General features: G+C 51.3%; 1 protein-coding gene across 1 annotated transcript; it reads left to right on the top strand.

The window, feature by feature from the left end:
- Positions 1 to 9921: 9921 nt before the first annotated feature.
- On the top strand, positions 9922 to 11736 carry RPS23 (ribosomal protein S23). The gene is made up of 4 exons (XM_053931789.1): positions 9922 to 10021; positions 10259 to 10418; positions 11247 to 11367; positions 11540 to 11736. Exons 1-4 carry the CDS (start codon positions 10018 to 10020, stop codon positions 11684 to 11686), a joined length of 432 nt encoding a protein of 143 aa, XP_053787764.1. The 5' UTR covers positions 9922 to 10017; the 3' UTR covers positions 11687 to 11736.
- The last annotated feature ends 5273 nt before the right edge of the window (positions 11737 to 17009 follow it).

Genomic DNA, 17009 nt, shown 5'->3' on the forward strand with positions numbered 1-17009 from the left:
GCTGCGGGCGGAGCCGCCGCTCCATCCCCGCTCCGTCCCCGCTCCATCCCTGCCTCATCCCCGCTCCATCCCTGTCTCATCCCGGCTCCATCCCCGCTCCATCCCCGCTCCATCCCTGGTTCCATCCCTGCCTCATCCCGGTTCCATCCCAGTTCCATCCCTGCTCAATCCCTGCTCCATCCCTGGTTCCATCCCTGCCTCATCCCTGGTTCCATCCCCGCTCCATCCCTGCCTCTTCCCTGCTCCATCCCTGGCTTCATCCCCACTCCATCCTGGCTCCATCCCCGCTCCATCCCCTGCCTCATCCCCGCTCCATCCCCGCTCCATCCCTGGTTCCATCCCTGCCTCATCCCCGCTCCATCCCTGCCTCATCCCTGCCTCATCCCCGCTGCATCCCCGGCTCCATCCCCTGCCTCATCCCGGCTCCATCCCCGCTCCATCCCGGTTCCATCCCCGCTCCATCCCCGCTCCATCCCTGGTTCCATCCCTGCCTCATCCCCGCTCCATCCCGGTTCCATCCCAGTTCCATCCCCGCTCCATCCCCGCTCCATCCCTGGTTCCATCCCGGCCTCATCCCTGGTTCCATCCCCGCTCCATCCCCGGCCTCATCCCCACTCCTTCCTTGCCCCACCCCCGCTCCATCCCTGCTCCATCCCTGCCTCATCCCCACTACATCCTGGCTCCATCCCCTACCTCATCCCCGGCCTCATCCCCGCTCCATCCCCTGCCTCATCCCCGCTCCATCCTGGCTCCATCCCAGCTCCATGCCCTGCCTCATCCCCGCTCCATCCCCAGCCTCATCCCCGCTCCATCCCTGCCTCATCCCTGCCTCATCCCCGCTCCATCCCGGTTCCATCCCAGTTCCATCCCCGCTCCATCCCTGGTTCCATCCCTGCCTCATCCCTGGTTCCATCCCCGCTCCATCCCTGCCTCATCCCCGCTCCATCCCTGCCTCATCCCCACTCCATCCTGGCTCCATGCCCTGCCTCATCCCCGCTCCTTCTCCTGCCTCATTCCCACTCCATCCCTGGTTCCATCCCCGCTCCATCCCCTGCCTCATCCCCGCTCCATCCCTGGTTCCATCCCCGCTCCATCCCCTGCCTCATCCCCGCTCCATCCCTGGTTCCATCCCCGCTCCATCCCCTGCCTCATCCCCGCTCCATCCCTGGTTCCATCCCTGGTTCCATCCCCTCTCCATCCCCGCTCCATCCCTGGTTCCATCCCCGCTCCATCCCTGCCTCATCCCCGCTCCATCCCTGCTCCATCCCTGATTTCATCCCCGCTCCATCCCTGCTCCATCCCTGATTTCATCCCCGCTCCATCCCTGGCTTCATCCCCACTCCATCCCCGCTCCTTCTCCTGCCTCATCCCCGCTCCATCCCCGCTCCATCCCCGCTCCATCCCCACGCCATCCCTGGTCCCTTCCCCGCTCCATCCCCGCTCCATCCCCGCTCCATCCCCTGCTTCATCCCTGCTCCTTCTCCTGCCTCATCCCCGCTCCATCCCTGCTCCTTCCCCGCTCCTTCTCCTTCCTCATCCCTGCTCCTTCCCCGCTCCATCCCTTGCCCAATCCCCGCTCTTTCCTTGCCCCATTCCCGCTCCATCCCCACTCCTTCCCCGCTCCATCCCTTGCCCAATCCCTGCTCTTTCCTTGCCCCATTCCCACTCCATCCCCACTCCTTCCCCGCTCCATCCCTTGCCCCATCCCCAATCCCTGCCCGCTCCATCCCCGCTCCAGCCCCACTAACGCCGCCCTCCAAGTGCCCCCCGCACCTCCCAGACAGCTCCTGAATCAATGATCACTCGGTCTGGGGAGATTGTGCCCGGGTGAGAGCTGCTTGCTAAGGGGGAAACGGAATAGCATCAGAGGGGCTCTGAAGTTGTCAGCGTTCAGGAGCACACTTAAATCACGGGACGTGATTCTGTGCGGGTGCTTTTATTGCAGAGCTCTGGGAATCGGGGGTGCAGACCCAAATCTGACTCCCACATGGCTCTCACGCTGAACATACTTAATATTCTATCCTTATGGAACTTGCATATTAATTATTAAACTTATATTGTTCTGCTGTATACATTGACCTTATTCAAGCATGAGTTTCTCCTGATCTTTCTCAAGCCCCTGACCACAGTTTCTCATGATTATTCTTACGATTAAATAGTACTTATATCTAATTACTAAACAATTATTGCATCTAACAATTATATAATTTATTATATACTGGTTACACAGGTGCAGCTCTAGCAAGCACAAGGCCTAGACTTTCCCAGGGTATTTTCCCAGGGCCTACTAAGCCTAACTTTCCTTCTAACTCCCCAGATCCCCATGATTTTAAAACCCTTTTACTATCAAAGTCATACTGAGGTTCACTTCTCATCTGTATTAACCCTAGCCTTAAAGTGAGGTGAGGGTGATGTTTACAAGCAGCTCTGGAATTTCTCCTTCTGTTCACAGAAAGAACTGCATGTATTCTGAGGTCTTATCCTGTCCTATAATTATCTTATAATATCTTACGTCATCTACATATTACAAAGATGAGATAGATATATGTATGTTAAATATCTTAACTGATATTATGACTTAACTGATAATATGACTTAACTGATATGAAAGCAAGATACTACAAGCTTGGGAGCCAAATATTCGGAAGCAGTTTCCTTTCTTCAACACTAATGCAGTGCATTCCAGCTGTCTGGATCAATTCTTTCAGCACTTTGAATTCTAAAATTACTGAGCAGTTTGGGTTGGAAGGGATCCTAAAACTCATCCAGTGCCACAGGCAGGGACACCTCCCACTGCCCCAGGTGCTCCAGCCTGGCCTTGGGCACTGCCAGGGATCCAGGGGCAGCCCCAGGAACAATTCCTGATTCCCTGTATCCCTGCCCTGTGGCAGTAGGAAGCTCTAGGCCAGCTGTGAAATGCCCACAGAATTGCAGTGTCTGTGTTTCAGATCGAGACACCGAAGCCCCCACACATCGCTGCGACTACGGGGGGTTGGCTCGGGGTGGTCCTCGAGAGATCTGCGGGTCAGACACGCTGGTACCCCTAAGAACCACGGATCCATAGAATGGTTTGGGCTGGAAGGGACCTGGGAAGTCATGTAGTTCCAAAACCCTTAAATATCAGGCAGGACAGAGCCATACACGACCCTGCAGGCATCAGACACCCAGTCCTGTCCTGCTAGCTGCTGATGGCACCACCAGGGAGGCTTCACCTTGCTGATTAGGAGCTCCTGCCTGTGGCATTCCAGACATTAGAGACTGACTGGGGCTTTGGCATTGTAATCATTAAAAGGGATTTGCCATCTCAATTCATTTCTCCTTCTGGGATGCAGAGGGTATCTGCTCATCTGAGAAATCCCCCAACAGCTTGTCCTCCGTTGAGCGGCTTCTATCCAATTTAAGGAGGAGAAAAGATGCTTATGTGAGAATCCCAGATTGAAAAATGAGATGAGGGAATGTAGGATTAAGCAGAAACCACTTGAAGATAACCCCTAAATTTTCTGAGAAGCATCAGCAATGCATGATGCTAAAGTTAGAGCAATTACACCAGAAGAGACACACGGCTCAGTTAAAAAAAATTTTAGCAGCCCATGGAAGGGACAGAAGTGTCACACACTTTTCTAAACACACAATTAGTGAGGTCACTAATGTCACTGCCTGATGCCTCAGCACTCCTGGCTCCTGAATAAATGGAGGGAGAGGCACAGAGGGGCTTTCAGTTGGTGCCTTGAGATTTGATCCACGTGCGTCCGTTTCCCAAGCATTCCTCATCCACTTGGGAGTAAAAGCTAAGAAATAAACACTCTGAAATACAAACCAGTAGGGGCCAAAATAATAAAAGAAAATGTGTCCTTTGAGGGCAGACAAAGTAGCATGAACAATACACGGCAGGCCACAGGTAAAGTCAGCACAGGCTGAACCCCAGATGATTCTTTGTGACAACTGAATGCACCTTTAGCTGCATTTCCACCCCCCGTGTTTCCATTTATCAATTTATATCTGTTTTCTTGGACCACCATTTCACCTCAGAAAAAATATTGCAAATTTGCTCAGGAAAAATGGAGCGGGGGGGTGTTGCAGGCATGGGTTAAGCCAAAATAAATCAGTGAAAATATCCTGACTCTCTCACTGTATATTAATTCTAGGGGTACTGATAGTAAATCATTAATCAGCAATCAACTGAAATACCAGTGAAGCGAAGAGCAAGAGTAAAAGCCTTTCCTTGCCCCTTGACTCTTGCTGATAGTAACAACAAATCAACATTTCTTAAAAATGCTGCATTTTTATGAGGTTCAAGCATAAGGAAATACACTTGGTACCTGAAAAGAAATTAGATCCTCATTCTGGTGAAGAATGATGACAAAATCAGCATCTCCAAGTTGCTGGGGTCTGTAAGAAATTCTGAGCAGAGCCTTGCATGCAGCAGTCCTGACAAGGGCGTGATTAGGGGAGCTCCTGTGATACCTTATTTTGAATTGCTGTTGCAATTTTGCCTGGTTTATGTTGAGATCTACCAGAAGAAGCTTCGTCCTTGAACTTTTGGTGGCCACAAGTGAACCACCTGCCGGGCAAAGTCAGTAGGAAGTCAGCAGAATCCCAGAGTCCCAGCACCACTGAGGCTGGAAAATCCCTCTCAGACACTGAGCCCCAGCTGTGCCCCCATCCCCACCTTGTCCCCAGCCCAGAGCTCCGAGTGCCACCTCCAGGAATTCCTGGGACACCCCCAGGGACGGGCACTCCAACCCTCCCTGGGCAGTGCCAAGGCCTGAGCCCCCTTTCCATGGGGAAATTCCTGCTGCTGCCCACCCTGAGCCTGCCCTGGCCCGGCCTGAGGCCGTTCCCTCTTGCCCTGTTGCTTGCAGCCTGCAAGATGGGCTGTGCTAGGCTGAAAAGTGCCCGGTATTCCAAGCAAGCTGCTGTTTATCATCTTTTTCCCCCCACCATTTGGAGATGAGCTGTTGGTTGTGGCTACTCCTGATGCAGAACTCCTCCTCTGGTGCCTGCACACCTCTCACTCATTAGCCTCAATATTGACTTTATTCTTATTTGTTGTCTCAAATCAGACATGTGGTTTTAACTGTTATTTATTTCAGCTATTAAACTGTTCTTTATCTGAACCCATTTTTGGTACCATCCCCTTCCAGGAGAGGGAGAGGAATGAGGCTGTGTGGTGTTTAGCTGCAATCTGGTGATCAGACAAGGTGCCACTTGTCTGCTCCCCATCTCCTAGCCAGGCAGCCCAGGCATTCCCACCCCCAGGCAGGAGGCACTGCAGCTCTTACTGTTCTCTAAACAATGGTTTGTTTGGGTTTGTTTTTTTTTTTGGTTGGTTTTATTTTTTGTTTGTTTTGGTGTTTTTTGGTTTTTTTTTTTTTTTTTTTTTTTTTTTTAATCTACCTCGCAGGAAAGTTAATTGCATTCAGTTGAAGCCAGTGCAAAGGCTCACAGTTCTGTCAGGGCTGTGAAGCAAGTGAGAGTGACAGGCCAGACGTGGCACCCCAGCCACCCCCGGTGTGTCACCGCTGCCCAGCCAGCCCCCGTCACACAGAGTGACCAGATGGACACTCGTGGAGACCCTGGGATGACGGCAGTGCTGCAGGAACTGTGCAGAGGCTGGGTTTGCATGGCACCAGGATGGACAATTTATCGTCTCCGAGGGCACACAGAGCACCAATCATTTCCAGCTGTTTGCAGTTACCTCCCGGCGCCATCTCAGGTCACCACGAGGCTTCCTAAATTAACCAAAGCCGCGAGGTGTCAGCCCCTTCACAGGCATCAGCACTGAACACATCACCTTTTAAATCTAATGACATCATTGCTGCTCTGATTCACAGTGCACCGACATTGCTACGGAAGCACGGGCGGAAGACTGGCCTTAAAATACACAAAAATCTTGTCTCAGTTCCTACACCACCCTCCCTCTGGGAAACTAACCAGGCCAAAAAGCATCCCTCTGGGATAGGATGCAAGAATTAATCCTTCTACAACCCTTTGCTGCTTCCCTGGCAGGGTGGGCAGGCCCTGGCACCGCTGGGGCTGCCCCTGGATCCCTGGCAGTGCCCAAGGCCAGGCTGGACACTGGGGCTGGGAGCACCTGGGACAGTGGGAGGTGTCCCTGCCATGGCAGGATGGGATTTGGGGTTCCATCCATCCCAAAATAGTCTGGGATTCTGGGATCACCTTTTTGGGTCCCACATCCCCGAAGGATCCCATCCCTGTGGAATTCCCCGTGCGGACTCCAGGCCTTCCTGCACCTTCAGGGAAGGGCTGGTGGTGGGGGTGGAAAACCACCCCAAAACCTGCCCCCCACAAAAATCCCAGCGTGTGCCACAACCCAGCTGTCCCCGGCTGTGCAGCACCACGGGACGCCCGGCATCAGAGATCAGATTAGGCGGGGAGTTTCAGGGTAAGAGGTGGGATTTTGGGTGGATTTGTCTGCTTGGCCAAGCGAGACATTTAATTTTAGAATTAAATCTGCTTATCTGGCAGCGCTCCCCAAAGCTGCCCAGAGTGCCCTGAGGGCTGTGCCCAGGAGGGGAGTTCTGCAGAAAGGAAGGAGTCTCAGACTCTCTGTGGTCAGCTTGGTTTGGGTTGGACACTAGTGGTCACCTTGCTCCAACCCCCTGTCCCTCCAGGGACACACCTTGGGGCCACCTGTGCCTGCACACCTCTCACTCGTTAGCCTCAATATTGACTTTATTCTTATTTGTTGTCTCAAATCAGCCACGTGGTTTTAACTGTTTTTTATTTCAGCTATTAAACTGCTCTTCATCTGAGCCCATTTTTTGGTACAATTCCCTTCCAGGAGAGAGAGGGAGAGGAATGAGGGAGAGGCTGTGTGGTGTTTAGCTGCAATCTGGGGTTAAAACATGACATATTGGATTAAAAAAAAAAAACAGCAACAAAAAAAAAAAAAAAAAAAGCGCAGTAATTTTGAGGAATGTGGTGAAACAAAGAAAATCTGTCTTAACAGAAGTGTCCCAAAATCCTGGTGTAGTTTAAAAAGAAAGAGCAAACCCCATAGTAGCTCCATGGCAAACCATCTCTTTCCCAGATCTTGACCTTTTAACGAATAATAAACAATAACAATAATAACAAATACCAATAAATACCATTTTTCCATGGTATATTCATGATACATTCACCAACTGTCTTCCTAGTCAGCTTTTAAGCATTCCTAGTATTCCTAACTTTGTAAAGCAAAGCTGCAGCATTTCCACAGAGACAAAATGGAAATTACCAAACGACAGCTGCATTCCAACACTGGAACTGCATCTCCAAGAGCTGTCTTTTATAACAGTAACGTTTTTCTCCTCAGAGTGTTGATGGGGTTTATGGTTTTGCCCGGGATTGCTTGGGGTTTCTTTTGCAGGGGGAGGTTGGATTTTTTACCATATTTAGATTTTTTTTTTTTTCAGTATTTACTATATAAAGGCTGAATGTAAACGCAGCCCTACGTAAACGCACACAAAATGTGTATTTTTCCACTTAAGCCGTGGAGCACAGGCTGTTGTAGATGTCGGCGAACCCGATGGGAAGAATGATGATGTCTAACTCCATTTCAGAAGGCTGAATGATTTCTTTATTATAATTATGTTATAATACATTAATATGCTATATGAAAGAGGATACTAAATATTGCATGCTACTTTCTCTAACTATCATATCTAACTAACTCACAACTCGTGCCCCTGTTCTCCAGAGCCCAGACACAGGTGGATCCATCAGGCCCAAACAATCCACCATGATCCAACCAAGCACTCACTCAGGGTAAGCAATTCTCCAAACACATTCCACAAGAGAAAAACAAGGAGCAGAAATAGAAATTGTTTTCTCTTTCATTTCTCTCCGTGCACCTCAATAAAAAATCCTGAGAGAGAGAGAGAAATGTGCTTGCCACACACAGGCTGTGTTAAGAATTATGTTTTTACATCCAATTAGAGCCTCTCCAGAGTCATCCCCGAAAGGGAAGGGAGCGCTCATGATTTGGACGGGTGCAGCGTGGACTGCAGCAGCTGTCAGAAATGAGAAATACAAGCTCGTCTCTGCTACAGGACTTCACCCCCTGCAGATCTGCTCAGGGGCACGGCGGAAATTAAAGCCACAATGCCCCTGGATCCCTGGGCAGCGCCCAAGGCCAGGCTGGACAGGGCTGGGAGCAGCCTGGGGCAGTGGGAGCTGTCCCTGCCGTGGCTGGGGGTGGCACCGGGTGGGATTTAGGGTCCCTCCCAACCCAAACCACTCCATCGTTCCGTGAAAAAGCTGCAAGTAAGAATCACAGAGCCACAAAACCAGTCAGTCCAACTGTGAGAAACGCGTGTTTCACGACACGCGTTACTAAACAAATAAATGTTAAATTGAATACTGTATGTGTTACGGAGGGTTATTTTGTAGTACTGTGTTGATCCTTTTTAAGTGGTGTGTTAAATAAATAAAGTTTTAGGTTACAACGTAATGTTAAAATAGAAACTATGAGATGTAAGATATTTTACTAGCTCAAGAAAGGGGATGAGATAATCAAGAAACTCTTCACACAGAGATAACAGCGACAGGAAACCTGAAGAGTTACAGCCTCCTTATCAGAAAAGACAAACATCCTTCCACCTTCTCTCCTCTTTATGGAACCACCAGGATTAAGGGGAAGAAGCTGACAAAAACCAGGAAAATTCTTAATTTACAAGGAATTTATGCACCATGTATGAGATGTATGAACATGCAACAGGCTGTTGCTTTTAAGGGTTGTTCCTTTGTTCACAAGGCATTTTTTTGGCAGCTCAGTGCCCAAAAACATCCAGACGTCCGAAATTCTTTGCTTTTTATTGTCTCCTAGTGTCCTAATCCTCACTGTCCAAATTCTTATTACTCTAATTTCATTACTATTTTTATAACTATTTTATTTCTAATTAACTTTTAAGATTTTAAAAACCAAGTGATTGGCGTTTTTCACAGGTTGATGCCAGTTTTGGTTTGTGTGGAAAACACCAATCACTTGGTTTTTTTTTAAATTTTTAAAGTTTAATAATAATAAAATGGTTATAAAAATAGTAATACAATTAGAGTAATAAAAATTCAGAGTTAGGACAATTACAAGACAATAAAAAGCAAAGAATTATTGACGTCCGGATGCTGTCGGGCACTTAAGCCACGACAAGCATGCCTTGTGAACAAAGGAATAACCTTAAAAGCAAGAGCCTGTTGCATATACAAAACACTTCATGATTATGCATATATTTTATTTAAAACAAGAACTTCGTCTGGTACTTGTCAAAAAGTTTCTGTTAATTCCCAGGAGCCTTTGAGTCTCAGTCAGGCTGGAAGAAGTTAATTTTTGTTGATAAGGAAAGCCATAAATTCCTCTCCTCTGGAAAATTTAGGGGTTTCTGTAATTGTTATCCTTGTGCGAAGAATTCCTTGATTATCCCATCTCTTTCTTGAGCTAGTTTAAAAGTATCTTACATAGTATAGTTCCTATTTTAACATTGTGTTACAACCTAAAAATACATTCAACACACTACTTGAGAGCATTAATACAGCACAACTTTCCAACGCTACACATGTAATATTCATTGCAACATCTGCGAAAAGCCAGTCATAAAATACGCGTTTTTCACAAAGGGAGAAACGCGCTCAGCGCAACCAAAGGCGCAACGCTCCACAAAAGCGAGCGCCCCGGCGCGCGTGCGACAGGAGACGCCCCTCCGCCCGCACAAGCGGTGCGCTAATAAATCAATGCCCGTTTTTTTCTTCGCCCAGCTCTGCTTCCAAGGCTTTATTTCCCAATTTTCCGCCAGGCCAGAACAGGCCCGCGGCCCTCAGCGGGATGGGGTCCTTCCTGCACCGCCCCGCCGGGACTCGAACCCGCGGCCTCTCCCCTCGCCGGGCCGCCCCTCGCGGTGCCGGTCGGCTTTCGAGCCAGGCGCGGCGCGGGCAGCCCGCGCGGGTCCTGCGGGGCGCGGCTATAGGCGGCGGGCGCGGAGCCTCCTCCCTCTTTTCTCGCTCGGCAGCCGCGCGGAGAAGATGGGTGAGCGCCGCTCCGCGCCGGCAGCGCGGCCGGCGGTGGGGCCGGGGCTTGTGCTTGCGGCACGCCCGGCGGCGCTCCGCAGGCGCTGCCCGCCCTCCCGCAGCCGGCTGGGTTGCGGCGCGGAGCGGCGCCGCGGGCCGTGAGGCCGCGTCCGCCATTACCCGCCGCATGGCCCTCACGCCGCCTCCCCCTCACGGCTCCTTCCCCTCCTCACGCCGGCCCCGTCTCGCCTTGCAGGGAAGTGCCGAGGCCTCCGCACCGCTCGGAAGCTGCGCAGCCACCGCCGGGACCAGAAGTGGCACGACAAGCAGTACAAGAAGGCGCACCTGGGCACGGCGCTGAAGGCCAACCCCTTCGGGGGAGCTTCGCACGCCAAGGGCATCGTCCTGGAGAAAGTGTGCGTGCTCCTCCCGGGCTGGAATGGGCGGCCCAGAGCCGCCGGGAGGCAGCTCCCGCCGAGGATGGGGAAGAATAGGGATTCGGGTGGTTTTTTGGGGTTTTTTTGTTGGTTTTTTTTTTTGGTGGTTTGTTTGTTTTTGGTTTTTTTTTTGTTTTTTTTTTTCCAGAAGTGGGGGGGGGGGGGGGGGGAAATTAGTTTAAAAAGGATGGGAGGGGTTGGCTCAACTTGCAGCAAAATGAGAAACGTTTGGGGTTTTTTTTTTTAAAAAAACCGGGAAATCCAGGATTTGTGGCAAGAATTAGAGAAAATGAATTTCTTTTAAAAGTAAGAAAAAATAGGGAATTTTAGTTAAATATCAGGGAAAAGCCAAGGTTGTTTTTTTTTTTTTTATTGTATAGGTGATAATCTGGATTATTTTTGCGCAAATGGAAAGGAAATAGTGTGTGTCATAAATCCTTCCTTTTTTTTCCTCCTCTTCAGTAATTTATTAATTTCATTGGGATGCTGCCACAGCTGTGGTTTTGGGGCACTGTCTATGATTTCGATCGTTTTGGGCTGTTTTTTTTTGTTTAGAGTTTTAGTGAATTATTCCGGGGATGATCTAAGTTTCTGTTAGGCTTAGGAAGTGGTATTTTTACGGGTTCAAGCATAAATCTAGATTAATGTATATTAATTATTAATTCAGTACTTCTCAACAGCTCACGGGTGTTGGGATACAGGTACCATTTACGCTGAATACGAGGTAAAAAGGTTAATTTTGCGTCGATTAGTGCCCCTCCCGGCCCTGGCCACGCTGATTCCTTTGCTGGTCGCTTCCCTTTGCAGGGGGGTAGAAGCCAAGCAGCCCAACTCTGCCATCAGGAAATGTGTCAGGGTGCAGCTCATTAAGAACGGCAAGAAGATCACGGCTTTCGTCCCCAACGACGGCTGCCTGAACTTCATCGAGGTAACCGCCTGAAACAGTGGCGAGGGGAGGGGAAATGAGGTGTGAAAAGCGGATTCATTGCGCTGTTGGGTCGTAAACCCGTGGAGGGGGCGGGGGTTTTGTGCCTTCCCCAGGCCGTGCTGGGGCAGGTGTTTGGGGCTGGCTCTGGTGCTCACAGCCTGTCCTGTCCCAGGAGAACGACGAGGTGCTGGTGGCCGGGTTTGGGCGCAAGGGCCACGCCGTGGGCGACATCCCGGGCGTGCGCTTCAAGGTGGTCAAGGTGGCCAACGTGTCCCTGCTGGCCCTCTACAAGGGCAAGAAGGAGAGACCCAGGTCGTAAATCCTCGCCGGTCTGACAGGAACACCAATAAAATCTCGGGTTTTAAAGGAGTTCTCTGCTTCTCATTCTCATCTCTGCTGCAGGAGATGGGGCAGTCACAGAAATGTTCCCATTAAAACATTAAATTTATCCGTAGATGTGGCTAAAGGAAAAGTCCAGATTTATTCAGGGGGTGCTCACAGAAATATCAAATTTCTCCCTAGATGTGGCCAAAAGGAAAAGCCCAAATTTATTCAAGGGGTGCTGCAGGAGATGGGGCGGTCACAGAAATCTTTCCATTAAAATATCAAATTTCTCCCTAGATGTGGCCAAAAGGAAAAGCCCAAATTTATTCAGGGGGTGGTGCAGGAGATGGGGCGGTCACAGAAATATTCCCATTAAAATATTAAATTTCTCCCTAGATCTGGCCAAAGGAAAAGCCCAAATTTATTCAGGGGGTGCTCACAGAAATGTTCCCATTAAAATATTTCTCCCTAGATCTGGCCAAAAGGAAAAGCCCAGGGGGTGCTGCAGGAGATGGGGCGGTCACCGAAATGTTCCCATTAAAATATTTCTCCCTAGATGTGGCCAAAGGAAAAGCCCAGATTTATTCAGGGGGTGCTGCAGGAGATGGGGCAGTCACAGAAATCTTTCCATTAAAACATCAGATTTCTCCCTAGATGTGGCCAAAGGAAAAGCCCAAATTTATTCAGAGGATGCTCACAGAAATCTTCCCATTAAAATATTTCTCCCTTCATCTGGCCAAAGGAAAAGCCCCAAACCTTAATGTTGTTCCCTTTAGGACTGCTAATCAGGAATCAAACTGTCCCCTGAGGCCGTGAAGAACTGCATGAATTTTAATGCAAAATTGTGAAAAAGAGCCTTCCTCACATGGAAAATGGTCTGTGGGAGTGGTGTTTGTGGCAGTGCTGGTCTCGGGTGTGAGCATCGGCACAGAACTCACCAGGTGTGGGCCATGAAGGGGTCATTGAACCATCTGCCCGGCCCAGAGAGTTTTCACCTTTTTGAGTACAAATTAACTGCTTATTTTGGGGCAAGTCTGCCCAATTTGAAGACACCTGTTGCAGTACAGTAGTGCTGTGCACTGACTTGAATTTTCACCTGCTTAGCCAGATTAAAAAATCCACAGTTCAACAGTTTCTTAATGCAGTAAAACCTCAAAACGTTTATTTGGCTGAAGTCAGGGTGAACCATTGCCTCGTTAGAACCGCAGTTGGTCTGCGTGGTGAGGGAAAGGCTCTGATACAAATAATTCACTTATTGGAACAGGAATTCATGTGAGAATTCAGTCATTTATACCACGGTGGAAAAGGAATCTAAGAATACGTTCAGAATCTCCGCCGAGGTTTGTGTAGTCCAGCTCCTGGGGGAGGCGGGAGGGAAGGGGACTGTCCCCACGCCAACTTCTGCGTCTCCAAACTCCAGAGGAGCGTTCAGCCGTGCTGTCGTGAGGCCCTGTCGCCACCAGATGTCGCGACAGGAGCAGGGAGCAGGACAGCGGAAAGGGAAATGCTCGAGCCGAGAAGCTGCGTGGCTTGTGACTAAGGGAACGGGCAAATTCGGGCAAACCCGGGGCTCCAGAGAGGCACGGGAGCAGCCCCGGGCTGGATCCGGGCTGGGCTGAGCACAGGGAGCAGCCCTGGGGCTGCTGTGGGCACAGCTGGGACCCCAAAGCCTGAGCTGGGCTGAGCCCAGAGCCCAGAGCCTGTGCTGGGCTGAGCCCAGAGCCCAAAGCCTGTGCTGGGCTGAGCCCAGAGCCCAAAGCCTGAGCTGGGCTGAGCCCAAAGCCCAAAGCCTGAGCTGGGCTGAGCCCAGAGCCCAGAGCCTGTGTTGGGCTGAGCCCAGAGCCCAAAGCCTGAGCTGGGCTGAGCCCAGAGCCCAAAGCCTGAGCTGGGCTGAGCCCAGAGCCCAAAGCCTGTGTTGGGCTGAGCCCAGAGCCCAAAGCCTGAGCTGGGCTGAGCCCAGAGCCCAGAGCCTGTGCTGGGCTGAGCCCAGAGCCTGAGCTGGGCTGGGCTGAGCCCAGAGCCCAAAACCTGAGCTGGGCTGAGCCCAAAGGCTGAGCTGGGCTGAGCCCAGAGCCCAAAGCCTGAGCTGGGCTGAGCCCAGAGCCCAAAGCCTGAGCTGGGCTGAGCCCAGAGCCCAAAGCCTGAGCTGGGCTGAGCCCAAAGCCTGTGCTGGGCTGAGCCCAAAGCCTGTGCTGGGCTGAGCCCAAAGCCTGAGCTGGGCCGAGCCCAGAGCCCAAAGCCTGAGCTGGGCTGAGCCCAGAGCCCAAAGCCTGAGCTGGGCTGAGCCCAAAGCCTGTCCTGGGCCGAGCCCAAAGCCTGAGCTGGGCCGAGCCCAGAGCCCAAAGCCTGAGCTGGGCTGAGCCCAGAGCCCAAAGCCTGAGCTGGGCTGAGCCCAGAGCCCAAGGCCTGAGCTGGGCTGAGCCCAGAGCCCAAAGCCTGAGCTGGGCTGAGCCCAGAGCCCAAAGCCTGAGCTGGGCTGAGCCCAAAGCCTGAGCTGGGCTGAGCCCAGAGCCCAAAGCCTGAGCTGGGCTGAGCCCAGAGCCCAAAGCCTGAGCTGGGCTGAGCCCAGAGCCCAAAGCCTGAGCTGGGCTGAGCCCAGAGCCCAAAGCCTGAGCTGGGCCGAGCCCAGAGCCCAAAGCCTGAGCTGGGCTGAGCCCAAAGGCTGAGCTGGGCTGAGCCCAGAGCCCAAAGGCTGAGCTGGGCTGAGCCCAGAGCCCAAAGCCTGAGCTGGGCTGAGCCCAGAGCCCAAGGCCTGAGCTGGGCTGAGCCCAGAGCCCAAAGCCTGAGCTGGGCTGAGCCCAGAGCCCAAAGCCTGAGCTGGGCTGAGCCCAGAGCCCAAAGCCTGAGCTGGGCCGAGCCCAGAGCCCAAAGCCTGAGCTGGGCTGAGCCCAAAGGCTGAGCTGGGCTGAGCCCAGAGCCCAAGGCCTGAGCTGGGCTGAGCCCAGAGCCCAAAGCCTGAGCTGGGCTGAGCCCAGAGCCCAAAGCCTGAGCTGGGCTGAGCCCAGAGCCCAAAGCCTGAGGTGGGCTGAGCCCAAAGCCTGAGCTGGGCTGAGCCCAGAGCCCAAAGCCTGAGCTGGGCTGAGCCCAAAGCCTGAGCTGGGCTGAGCCCAGAGCCTGAGCTGGGCTGAGCCCAGAGCCCAAAGCCTGAGCTGGGCTGAGCCCAGAGCCCAGAGCCTGAGCTGGGCTGAGCCCAGAGCCCAAAGCCTGAGCTGGGCTGAGCCCAGAGCCCAAAGGCTGAGCTGGGCTGAGCCCAGAGCCCAAAGCCTGAGCTGGGCTGAGCCCAGCGGGGGCAGCAGGGCAGGGGGGATTCTGCCCCTCTGCCCCTCAGCTCAGAGCCCACCTGCAGAGCTGCCCCAGCCCTGGGCCAGCCCAGGGAGGAGCTGGAGCTGCTGCAGCCAGGCCAGAGGAGGCTCCAGGATGAGCAGAGGGATGCAGCAGCTCTGCTGGCAGGAAAGGCTGGCACGGCTGCCATTGCTCAGCCGGGCAGGAGAAGCTTTGGGCTGAGCTCAGCGTGGCCTTGCAGGGCCTGAAGGGGCTGCAGCAAAGATGGAGAGAGACAATTGCCAAGGGCTGCAGGGACAGCACACAGGGAATGGCTCCCACTGCCACAGGGCAGGGCTGGATGGGACATTGGCAGTCAGGAATTGTTCCCTGGCAGGGTGGGCAGGCCCTGGCACAGCTGGGGCTGCCCCTGGATCCCTGGCAGTGCCCAAGGCCAGGCTGGGAGCACCTGGGACAGTGGGAGGTGTCCCTGCCGTGGCTGGGGTGGCACTGGGTGGGCTCTAAGTCCTTTCCCACTCCAGCCAAACTGTGATTCTGTGGTTGTGCCAGTGCCCAGGAATAGCTTGTGTTACCTGGACACTGCAGGAATAACTCAGATTAAAATGAGCTGAGCAAAGCATCACCAAATCATTACTAGGGAGCGTTAGAGCCTAAAAAATATATATTATGTAACCAAACATCCTCCAAAGCAGAGGCGAATCCCCAGCTGGCCACGTTTTCTACCTCATCACCAAAAGTAATTAATATTTTCACTTATTAAAGCAGCTGGCCAACCATGTGACACCAGCAACACCTGACTGAACAACCGTGCTACTACAGGAGATGTTGTTTTGTAAGGCACTTGAGGAAGGTGTTAAGAGGGTGCTCCATAAATCCATTCTCTGTTCAAACACAGCACGGAAATCCCCTCTGCCTTTAAGGTGAATTTGTCTTCAGGAGGTGACAGCTACAACAAGCTCTCAAGTGGGGAACTGAAAGCTTCCTCGTGGTGCAGGGTTTTTTAAGATTTTCATGAAATCCAAGAGATAACAACCTGTGTGACACCTTCCTAATCCTGAGCACTCAATACAGGGTTCCTTTTGCAGCTCTCAGCTTCAGGTTTTTTTTTTTTTTTTTTTTTTTATTCTAGGTGGTAAGAATTTATTGCTAAAAAATGCAGCAGATTCCTTGAAACACTTTTAAAAGCCTACATGTTGTTAAAAATAGGTATAAATACCCATACACACGCTGTTCTCTAGAAGAGAGTATTTCTGAGGGAATAATTGTAACTTCACCATTCAGAGGGAAGAGCAATCGTCCTTCCTTTGTGCTGGAACTGAATTTATACGTGTGCAGTATAAATACAGATGTCCAAACAGACTCATGAAACCATCACCACAGCAAAGAAAGAGGGGGAAAAAAAGTTATTGAGCAAGATTCGCTGAAATTCATGGAGTTGTAGCAAGAATTGATACTGATTACGTGGCTGTATTTAGCTGTAATTAAGTAGCTCCACATTTCCTGCGTGGAAAGGAATGCTCCTGTTAGTAAGCAAAGCCAGGCAAGCTCAAATCTCCTGGCAGGGCGTTAAATTCTTACCTGGTCGTGCTGACACAAATGAGGGATTATGTACGTGGCTACCAACTGCACCCCCTAGAAAAACACGTTTCTTTGGCTTAGGTGAACACATAAAATTAATTCCTCTTGATGATTCTGGCCACCCAGGGCAGGTTTGAGACTGTTCTCTGTTACAAGAGCTCCCCAGAAATAAAGAACCTCCCCTGACGTGCCTTCCCAGACTAGCAAAGATGAACAACTGAGCAAATTTACAAATCTAAACTGGAAATTTTCTCCTTGGTAGGACGCAGGAGTTCAGACAATGCATGTAGACAAAAACCCAAGCTCAGGTCTAAGGATCTTCAATAGTTTCACTAAATAGTGAATCACAACATAAAATATAATTACAAAACAGTGCCACGATTCACTTGATTTTTTTTTAATTATATAATTTTCATGCATAAAAATTCAGTTAAGATATCCTAAGTCATCCAGGCATA

The sequence above is a fragment of the Vidua chalybeata genome, chromosome Z (assembly GCF_026979565.1).
Source record: "Vidua chalybeata isolate OUT-0048 chromosome Z, bVidCha1 merged haplotype, whole genome shotgun sequence".
Classification (NCBI taxonomy): domain Eukaryota; kingdom Metazoa; phylum Chordata; class Aves; order Passeriformes; family Viduidae; genus Vidua; species Vidua chalybeata.

What these genes read in the sequence shown, in the direction of transcription:
- RPS23 (XM_053931789.1), top strand. An exon ending in GGCATCGTCCTGGAGAAAGT is followed by an intron (nt 10,419 to 11,246) that starts GTGCGTGCTCCT and finishes TTCCCTTTGCAG; the next exon opens with GGGGGTAGAAGCCAAGCAGC. An exon ending in GCTGCCTGAACTTCATCGAG is followed by an intron (nt 11,368 to 11,539) that starts GTAACCGCCTGA and finishes GTCCTGTCCCAG; the next exon opens with GAGAACGACGAGGTGCTGGT.